The sequence below is a fragment of the Phaseolus vulgaris genome, chromosome 2 (assembly GCF_051622355.1).
Source record: "Phaseolus vulgaris cultivar YP4 chromosome 2, ASM5162235v1, whole genome shotgun sequence".
Classification (NCBI taxonomy): domain Eukaryota; kingdom Viridiplantae; phylum Streptophyta; class Magnoliopsida; order Fabales; family Fabaceae; genus Phaseolus; species Phaseolus vulgaris.
This window is the reverse complement of record NC_143499.1, coordinates 42,757,025-42,768,123: the sequence shown is the minus strand read 5'-3', so window position 1 is coordinate 42,768,123 and position 11,099 is coordinate 42,757,025. Positions and strand designations below refer to the sequence as shown.

The following is an 11,099-nucleotide window of genomic DNA, read 5'->3' as shown; positions in this document are numbered from 1 at the left end:
GAAGAAATCAAGGCAGCTGTATGGCAATGTGAGGGTATGAAGAGTCATGGACCAGACGACTTCAATTTCAACTTCATCAAGAAGAGTTGGAATATTCTAAAATCTGATTTTGTAGTTGCGTTGAAATGCTTTCATGAAACAGGTGTGATCCCGAAGGGGTGCAATGCTTCATTCATAGCATTAGTACCTAAAGTACAGGACCCGTGTAACCTTCATCAGTTTAGACCCATATCCTTAGTGGGTGTCATCTACAAAGTCATCTCAAAAGTCTTAGCAAGGAGAATAAAGAAAGTTCTACCTGCTCTTATAGATGGTAGTCAATCAGCTTTCATAGAAGGAAGAGGTCTGGTAGACAATGTGCTTCTGGCAAATGAGGTGATCGAAGATATTAGAAGGAGAGGGAAGAGGGGTATGTGCTTGAAGGTAGATTTTGAAAAAGCTTATGATTCAGTCATATGGGAATTCTTGTACGACATGCTTCGAAGGTTGGGTTTCCATAATGTATGGATAAATTGGATTAGAGGTTGCATGGAATCAACCACAGTATCGGTGCTTGTCAACGGGAGTCCCATGGAGGAGTTTAAACCCACTAGAGGGTTAAGGCAGGGCGATCCCATGACACCTTTTCTCTTTATAGTGGTGGCGGAAGGCCTTGTTGGACTTGTTCGACTAGCAATGAAAGCGAATCTTCTATCCGAAGTTAAGGTGGGAAACAAGGAGGTAGAGGTGTATTTTCTCCAGTTTGCAGATGACACTCTCTTCTTTTGTGAGGATTCATGGAGCAATGTGGTTGTAATGAAATCTATCTTAAGGGGTTTTGGGTTAGCATAAGGGCTGAAGATCAACTTCCACAAATCAAGCCTTACAGGTGTAAATGTGCAGTCTAATAATCTCCTTTGATATTCAAAGTTTTTGAATTGCAATTAATCGGGAATACCTTTCAAATACCTGGGATTAGAAGTGGGAGGGAATCCAAGGAAGAAGGCGTTTTGAGAACCTGTTCTAAACAAACTCAAAGCAAGGCTAAGTGTGTGGAAGGGGCGGTTCTTATCAATGGCAGGAAGGACGTGTGTTATAAAGTTAGTTCTCAATGCAATTCCCCTTTTCTATCTTTCAGTTTTCAAAGCGCCAGAGTCAATCTACAAAAGCATCATAAGCGCCAGAGTCAATCTGCTCGGCTCGACATCGATTCGGGTTCGCTCGGCTCGAAACCGGTTCGAGCCCACTTGGCTCGACATTGGTCCGGGCCCGCTCGGCTAGACTTCGGTGCGGGCCCACTCTGCATCGGCCTGGGCACGCTCAGGCAGACATCAACCTAGACATGGACCTACTCGACTCGAGATTGAGTTGGGCCCGCTCGAGTCGACATTAGCCCTGGCCCGATCGTCTAGATATTGGCGCGGGCCCGCTCGACTCATTATCAGACCCGAAAGACTCAGCTCGATATGGGCCTGAACGAATCAGCATCGGCCCGGGCCCGAACAAAACGACATTGGCCCGAGCCCTAACGAATCGACATCGACGTGGGCCCGAACGACTCCACATCAGCTCGGGCCCGCTCGGCTCGACATCGGTCTGGGACCAGTCGGCTCGACATCGTCACGGGCACGCTTAGGCCGACATCAACCTACACCTGGACCTGCTCGGCTCGACTCGGCATTAGCCCTAGCCCAATCGTGTGGATATCGGCACGGGCCCGTTTGACTCATTATCGGGCTCGAACGTCTCGACATTGGTTCGGGCCCGAACGACCCGACATCGGTTCAGGCCTGCTCAGCTCGACATCGGTCTGGGCTCGCTCAACTCAACATTGGTTTGGGTTCGCTTGGCTCGACATCGATTCAAGCCCGCTCAACTCGACATTAGTCCGGGCTCGTGCCATACCTAGACTAGATGATTTGTTGGATGAATTGCATGGTTCAAAAAAAATTTCAAAGATTGATCTTAAAAGCGGCTACAATCAAATCCGTATCAAACCGGGTGATGAATGGAAGACGGCTTTTAAGACCAACTTTGGTTTATATGAGTGGTTAGTTATGCCCTTTGGTTTAACTAATGCACCAAGTACCTTCATGCGCCTCATGCATCATGTTCTTAGACCTTTCATTGGTAAGTTGTTGTTTACTTTGATGACATTCTCATTTATAGCTTATCTTTGGATGACCATAGGTTGCATGTTAGGCAAGTTTTAGAAACCCTTAGGAAGGAACATTTGTATGTTAATCTTGCTAAATGTATGCTTGCTCTTGATCATATAGAATTCCTAGGGTTTGTTGTGAGTTGCAAAGGGGTCCATGTGGACAAAACAAAGGTGATGGCCATTCAAAATTGGCCTACACCGAAATCTTTGAATGAAGTCCGAAGTTTTCATGGACTTGCTTCTTTCTATAGAAGATTTGTACCAAACTTTGGTACCATTGCCGCACCTCTCAATGATATTGTGAAAAAGGATGTGGTCTTTCAATGGGGAGAAGCTCAACAAAAAGCTTTTGAAACTTTGAAAGAAAAATTGACTAATGCTCCCATCTTGGCCCTTCCTAATTTCACCAAGACATTTGAGATTGAGTGTGATGCTTCTAGCATAGGCATTGGGGCTGTTCTCCTTCAAGAGGGCCACCCCATAGCCTATTTTAGTGAGAAATTGAAGGGAAGTCATCTCAATTATTCCACTTATGATAAAGAATTATATGCACTTGTTAGGGCTTTGTTTACTTGGCAACACTATCTTTTTCCTAAAGAGTTTGTGATACATAGTGATCATGAATCTCTTAAGTATTTGAAAAGCCAAAACAAGCTTAACAAGAGGCATGCTAAGTGGGTGGAATTCATTGAGCAATTTCCTTATGTGATCAAACACAAGCAAGGCAAAGTAAACATTGTGGCGGATGCACTTTCTAGAAGATACACTTTGCTAAATCTTTTAAGTTCTCAATATCTTGGCTTTGATCACATTAAGGAACTTTATCATGATGACCTTGATTTTTCTCTCATCTATCAAGAGTGTCTTAAGGGAGGACACAAAGATTTTTTTATACAAGATGACTTTCATTTTAAAGGAAAACGTCTTTGTGTTCCTCAATGCTCTATTAGATTATCTCTTGTTAGAGAAGCTCATGAGGGGGCTTTAATGGGTCACTTTGGGGTTGCTAAAACTTTGGATGTGTTGCATGAACATTTCTTTTGGCCTCATATGCATAAACATGTTCATAGTTTGTGTGATAAATGCATAGCTTGCCGCAAAGCTAAGTCTAAGATGCACCCCCATGGTTTATATACTCCTCTTCCTATCCCTTCATGCCTTGGGTTGATATATCTATGGATTTCATCTTAGGATTACCCAAGACATCAAAGGGAAAGGACTCCATTTTTGTGGTAGTGGATCGTTTTTCAAAGATGGCTCACTTTATTCCTTGCCACAAAGTGGATGATGCATGCCATATTGCAAACCTCTTCTTCCAAGAAGTGGTTCGTTTGCATGGGATCCCAAGTTCTTAAGTCACTTTTGGAAGACCTTGTGGGGCAAGCTTGGAACTAAACTTTTATTTTCTACCACTTGCCACCCACAAACCGATGGTCAAACCGAGGTGGTCAATAGAACTTTGGGACAACTATTGAGATGTTTTATTTCGAGGAATCCTAGAGTGTGGGAGAATTTACTACCCCATGTTGAGTTTGCATATAACCGTGTAGTAAATTCTACCACCTCACATTCTCCTTTTGAGGTTGTCTATGGGTTTAATCCCTTAACACCTCTTGATCTTATCAAGAAAAGAATTGAGAAGAAGGTTGGCAAGTATGTTGAACTTGCCAATAAAAGGAGAAAAGCATTGTTGTTTGAAGAGGGTGATTGGGTTTGGCTTCACTTGAGGAAGGATCGTTTTCCTACTCAAAGGAAGTCCAAACTAATGCCTCGTGGAGATGGACCTTTCCAAGTCCTAAAGAGGATTAATGACAATGCTTATGAGTTAGATTTGCCTGATACATTCTTAGGTAGTCATACTTTTAATATCAGTGATCTAACTCCTTTTTCTGTAGGTCTCCAGAATTCGTGGTCGAATTCTCTTCAACTCAGGGAGTATGATGGAGATCAAGCTCAGTGGACATGGAGGCCAATCATCAAGAGCAAGAAGAGGATGAGGCTCAAATAGAAGACACCCATGGAGGTCAAAGCCCACCTCAAAGGCTTACTAGGAGCATGTTCAAAGCTTTAGGAGCTAATGGACGTTTATTTTCTCTTTTTGTAATTTCTTTGTTTGAAGGTGCTTAGAGGGAAACATTAGAAACCTCTTTTGTTAAAGCATCTTTAGGTCTTTAGAATAGGAGTCTTAGGGGGGGTGCGTTAGTAGATAGGTGTAGGAGTAAATAGGGAGGTGCCAAAGTGAGAGAGAAGGTCACACCTTCTTCATGACTATAGTTGGCGCCACTTTCATTTGTATTTGGGGGGAATTTTGAATTCTTTTAGCTTTGCATTTCAGCACCTCTAGGCTATAAATTAAGGTGCTGCCTTTGTATTTTTCAGATTTGAATTTTGATTAGAGAAACTATACTCAATTTTTGAGAGAGCATTGGAGAGATTTGTGTCTTCCTCACTAGTCTTATCTTGAGAGTTCAATGGTTATCTCAAGTGGCGGCTTGCACACTCATCTTGGAGTCACCATCCTCTAAGTGGCGTGATCATCCAACCATTCCTCCATCTTCATGAGCTTTTTCTTCTCCTTCCTTCCTTCTCTTTCAATTGTTCATGTCTTAGCTTGCTTCTCTTGAATTTCTGTTCGGCATTTTCATTTCTTATGAGCTTTGCTTCGGTTCATTTGTTTATGTGCTGTTCTTCATCATTTCTTCTTCATTTCTAGTCTTTTGTTCGGTGCATTTCTGTTGTTTAATCAGTGTCTTTGCCTTTTCTTCCAATTCAATTGGTTCAAGTTGATAAAACATGGAACTTCCATATGAGTTTGGGTTTTGGTACTAGTCTTGGTGAGTTCTTGTTCATAGAACCTTGATCCAATTCTATGATAAAGTGTCTTTCTCATATCCAACTCAAGATGATTCCTAAGAATGTCAAGAATCATTCATATTGTGCTAGTAGAATCATATCATAAATGGATCAAAACTAATATGGATTTGGATAATTATGGATTGAATTTTTTAATTTGAATTTTTTGCCCATTCACAGCATATCATGATATACAATCCTTAGAGGATTTGCTCAGGACTTGAATATTGGACCACTTGGGTAGGTTGGAGAAAATTTAAATTTGAATTTGTTATAAAATTGAATTATAGTATATTTTTAAATGTATCAATTAATTTAAATAAAAATATATTTGTGCTATGAATATCAATGTTAAAATTATGAATTAGTGAATTGAATGTCTAGCTTTATTTAAAAGAATAAATTATTTATTATTAAATCCTAATAGAGTTGTAAAAAAGTATTTATTATAAGATAATAGAATATTTTTTTCATTATTATAAACCTAAATAAATAATATCATAATTATATTTTATTTGGCAATATGTAAACAAAAAATTAGCTTTGATAAAATATCGATCTATTATTATAAGTTATTTTAAAACAAAACTCATTTTACAATCAGACCTGAGAATGTTTGGAATACCGTTTAGATCCTCTCAAAAGTACGTTGGATGTAAAAGATACACAGCAGTTCTTTTTGAACAAATGTTTGACACCCTCCAACGAATTTCTAATGGTAATCTAAAAGATAGCCCTGAATGTTGGAGAAGAAGATCCAAGACAATGGAAAGGATAATCTATTTAACAGAGAATTCTGCATGACTAGTATCTCACCAAATGAACCCAAAGAATTTCATGACAACACCAAAAAACAATACTAATGAATGATAAATATCTTGAGGCATATTCATATTCCTCTAACCATTTTATTTCCTACCAAACACATCACTAAATTAACCTAAAAGGCCTTCATATCCTCAACACCAGTAGCAATTGAAACAGTAAAGATTTAACACAATTATCCTTACTGATCTTATCCTACCCAGTAATCCCCTGCATAAAGATGGTAACTGACAACAAACATATGATAAGATAACCCACCTTATACCCGAGTATCACTCGTTAAAATTCTTTTCCTCTTATCTGCCGGTTTTCATATCCCAATCATACAAGGCAATTCATTGTAATAATCATCCGTGGATAAGAAAAGTTAGAAACTCTACTTATGGTATCAAAAATTTCTGTCTAATACTTCAAGTAGTGTCCATAATTTCTTTTTTTGAGTTATTAAATGTTCTTTGTATCACTAATAAAATTAAACTAACAATAATAGCATAATCTATATAAGCTTCTTCTTCTGGAAAAACCGCTTCAGATACCACAATTGCAAACCTGAAACAGTAATGCAGATACCCAAGGACATAATGCTAAACCATGCCACCCTGGCATTTGTTTTTTCACTCACAACCCTCATCTCAGCTTCCCTGAACAATAACCGTAAAGAAATCATATGTATGAAAAATTTAGAAAAGAAATTTTAATAAACTCTTCATAGGGGATTATGTTGATGTGCTTGGAATTACCTGCCCTTAAGATAAAGCAAATTCTCATGGATGGCCTCCACTGCTCCTTCTAGCTTTCTCAGCTCAAGCTCAACTCCCTAGGCGTCAATCACATGATACATAAATTAGTAAAGAAAATCAATTAAGAGCAAACAGAGGTATAGATTTCAATTTCAGATTTGGATCCTCTCATGTTCTTATGTTCTGAGGGAGAAAGATACAAAAGCAACAATAATGAACTCAGCGTTGTTTGTGTGGGTCCCATTAAACATTCTTTAGTGTTTTTTCTTCTGATAACTTGGGCGGAACATGACAGGATCCAAATATTTCCAGTTCACATACAATTACTAAAACAGTGCCTGGACAGATTTCTCATTATAACTGAATGTCAACCAACAATTAAGTTCTATCTATGTGATATTTATAGTGGATTAGACTTTGTTTTTGTACTAGATATTTATAGCTTAGGGAGATTCAACAAAATTATGCATATCCCTTGGACATTTACCTCAATCTTCTCTTTTCTAGCAACTGAATCCCAGTCCTTGGCTGCAATCCCAATTCTCCAATCAAGGTTTACATTAACCTCACCACCTCCTTGACTATGGCTATCCACCCAGAAGCATGCCAGGTAGTTCCCAGCCTCTTGAGTAGTAAATGCGATATTACCATGAGTTGTGTTCTCCATGTGATGAAGATTGTTTCCATACGGTGATGTTACCTAAAGAAAACATATTACTATTAGAAACCAAGAGACAAGTAATGCACCTTTTTAACAAGCTGAAATTAGAAGGTTGTCATTCAAGAGCCAACCAGAATTTCATCTTGATAACACAGAGACACGAGCAACACTAAACAACAGAAATTAAACTATTATTACACGGTAGAAATGTAGAATGTTTCCAAGTACACGATTTTCATAGTTATTCAATCTTATTTCTGTTCAGACCTGGAATTTTTTTATATGAATTTATGTAGCTAGGGTATCTAACAGAACACAAATTCACAAATTGGTGGTTTTTTTATTACTGAACCACAGAATTCACACAATGCATCAAAGGGTGTCTTATGACTCCTATAGAAACTATTCTCTGTCCAAACATAAATTACGACACACAACTCCCTACAGTACCAAACTACATACTTCCAACATGACAGCTATCATTACACTTATATCTAATGATACATAACTCCTCGAGACAGTTATTATCAGTTTCAAACAGTATTAAAGTCTTAACTCTGCTGTCATCTTTGATCTTGGCAACCGCTCAACATAGCAGGTATGAACCATGTTGGATATATTATTACCATAATGTATGCAACCATATATTTTAAGATGTTTTCACCTTTCCATTACCACCAGATCACCATAAGCAAATTATTCATTTGAGTCGTCTAGCAAAGAATCAAACCAGAATAGCTGGCTGTGTGAGAAATTTCCATCACGAATAATCCCCAATAGAGGCTGTCCTCACCACATCACATCACAAATTGGTGGTTTTTTTATTACTGAACCACAGAATTCACACAATGCATCAAAGGGTGTCTTATGACTCCTATAGAAACTATTCTCTGTCCAAACATAAATTACGACATACAACTCCCTACAGTACCAAACTACATACTTCCAACATGACAGCTATCATTACACTTATATCTAATGATACATAACTCCTCGAGACAGTTATTATCAGTTTCAAACAGTATTAAAGTCTTAACTCTGCTGTCATCTTTGATCTTGGCAACCGCTCAACATAGCAGGTATGAACCATGTTGGATATATTATTACCATAATGTATGCAACCATATATTTTAAGATGTTTTCACCTTTCCATTACCACCAGATCTCCAGAAGCAAATTATTCATTTGAGTCGTCTAGCAAAGAATCAAACCAGAATAGCTGGCTGTGTGAGAAATTTCCATCACGAATAATCCCCAATAGAGGCTGTCATCACCACATCACATCACAGTCTAAGACCATCCCTCTTGGGGCTTAAAGGGCCAGTGAACCCTGACATCGAGATTCTAGATTCTTTTCACATGTAATCAAGGCTCCATTGCCACCACGTCCTCCTTAAATTCTGAATTCTAGATTCCAAAAAAGGTGGTAACCATTAGAGAACAGACTCATTAAGTAGGCATGATCAATGTGGGTCAAGTCACGTTACACATAATTGAGCCTCACTGGGTGTTTTTGTGAACTTTAGGAGTGCTTGGTGTATTTTCCAGTGCAAACACCTAGACGTTCAGGCTCCCACAAGAATATTCCAAGGAATTTGAAGAAGTTTTAAGCAACAAAAATTACATTCACTGATATATGTGTGTGTAAAAACAAAACAATGTACTCAAAATTCATAGCATTATAACACCACAGACGAGTATGAACACGCATGGTGTAAAATATCACAAAAAATTTCATGATAAACATAAGATAATAGGATAACAATTCATAAAGATAACACCTAAAATTAACGTACATAAATCGAAATGAAAATGAACTCCCAACTAATGAATTAAGCAAGCAGTTCCTCTGCGAAGTGTCCCAAACATTTCTTTACCTTTCAAAGCACCAAAGACAGCAACAACATAGACCACCGTACAATATAACCAACCAACACACATGATAATTTTCCAAAGGAACAATTGTAGCAAATCCACGACAAAACAAGCCCACCCCTAAAACCCATCAAGATTCAGAACAGGCACACGACACGCAAATCAAGGAAGTAGATTCCCTTGAACCTCAATTTTCTTGAAAACCAAATAACAAATTGGCAGAAAAATGAGGCAATAAAGATTGACAGGGAAAGAAAGTAACGTGTAATTGAATAAAGACCCAGGAAAGAAATCGGAAAAGGGTGTGGGAATGAAAGGGGAAAAGGGTACCTTGACAGCGATGGTGGGGTTCTGGGAGTGATCACTGGGTATAACGACATAGTCGGCCAAAACGACGACGTTGTGTTGGATTTCTTCAGAGACACACTTGGTACCACTGGTGGGTACGGTAAGCCAAATAGCGAGAGCAGAAGGAACCAAATTGATTGAGAAGAAGAAGAAGCAGAACAGGAGTAACAACGTTGACACACCTCTGTTCCCCATTCTCTCTCTCTCTCTTCACTCTTTGGATCTGCTAGGGTGCGTTTTGATTTATAATCTCAATTTTATTTCACTTCCCTCTCATTTTATTTCTTTTATTAATTCCTTATTGTCTTTATTTTTTTTTTATCTATCTCTCTCTGTTTCCAAATTTACTCATTAAATAAATTTTAATTTTGGTTTTATTTTATAATGTTGGATCTAACATCTTTATTTAAGATATGGTTAAAACATTCAATTAAATAATATAAGTAAAATAATAAGTATTCATAATGAAACAAAAATTTAAATTTTCTAAAATTTAAAAATTAAAATAAAAAAAACAAAATTATTTGTAAATTCAAGGAGAGATAGAAATGAATATTTAGTCAATGTATACTTATCGGTGTCTTGTTAATGTTGATAAGATTAATTTTTAAATATTTTTTTAATATTCTTTTTAATTTGACATATTTATTAAAATATTTATACAACCAATTGATAATCATTTTGTAAATATAAAATTGGGTCGAAAACTGAATAAGTGAAATTACTGATTAACAGTTATGGTTTAGATGTGTCTATACTAAAATTATATAGAAAATAATTAAATATATAGTATTTATTTAATTATTAAATAATGAATTAATAAATTTACTAAAATTTAAGTTTAATAAACTTTTAAATTAACATAGAATATATCCTGTGAAATAAAAATGTATAATAAATACTTAAATAATAATAATAATAACAGGATAGAATGCGTTTTAGGTTCCTCTAGAATTTTAAATATATTAAATGTTACAAAATATCGCATAATATTTTCCTTTTAAAATTTAAAGTCATTACTAATAACTAGAAAAAATAACTTATATGAATAACAATTTTAACACGTAAATTATATAATTTAAAATAATTTTGGTTAACTGTATAATTAATATTATGTTACGATTGTTATCAACGTTAGATTTTAATATATAATTACTGCTAATATGGCATACAAATATGTTTAAATTTTAGACTAAAAAATAAGTTTAAATTTTATAGAGACAACAATTAATATAAAAAAATGAAAAGACGCATTTAATATTTTAAATAGTTTATATGAGTAAATCACACATATGAGATTTCTTTTTTAATTTCACTATTACTATAATTAATATTTGAAAAAATTATTATCAATTTTACTTTTTTTGTCCTTATTCTTATTTAAGTTTGTTTACCAAATTTAGTCTATTAGACTAATTTTTACTCCATTATTTAATAAACTGTCCTTTGAACTAATTTTGAAAACTACAAGAAAAATATCTGAAAATTCAAATTTAGATTTTTTATGATAAAAAATTAAATTATTTTATTGTGTTGATTTTTATTTATTTATTTTATCATTTTGGTCTATTTAAATTTTATTTACACGAACTCTTTTCTAAATTGTCTTTGTTTGGCAATTATATACAAAATTTGAAAGATAAAAAGAACGAGAAAA

General features: G+C 36.0%; 1 protein-coding gene across 1 annotated transcript; it reads right to left on the bottom strand.

Moving 5' to 3' along the window:
• Window positions 1-6,080: 6,080 nt before the first annotated feature.
• On the bottom strand, window positions 6,081-9,701 carry LOC137812271 (transmembrane emp24 domain-containing protein p24delta4). The gene is made up of 4 exons (XM_068614198.2): window positions 9,425-9,701; window positions 7,046-7,258; window positions 6,559-6,635; window positions 6,081-6,459 (listed from the first exon to the last, which is right to left on the bottom strand). The coding sequence occupies exons 1-4, from the start codon at window positions 9,635-9,637 to the stop codon at window positions 6,315-6,317; spliced, it is 648 nt and encodes a 215-aa protein (XP_068470299.1). The 5' UTR covers window positions 9,638-9,701; the 3' UTR covers window positions 6,081-6,314.
• Window positions 9,702-11,099: the final 1,398 nt, after the last annotated feature.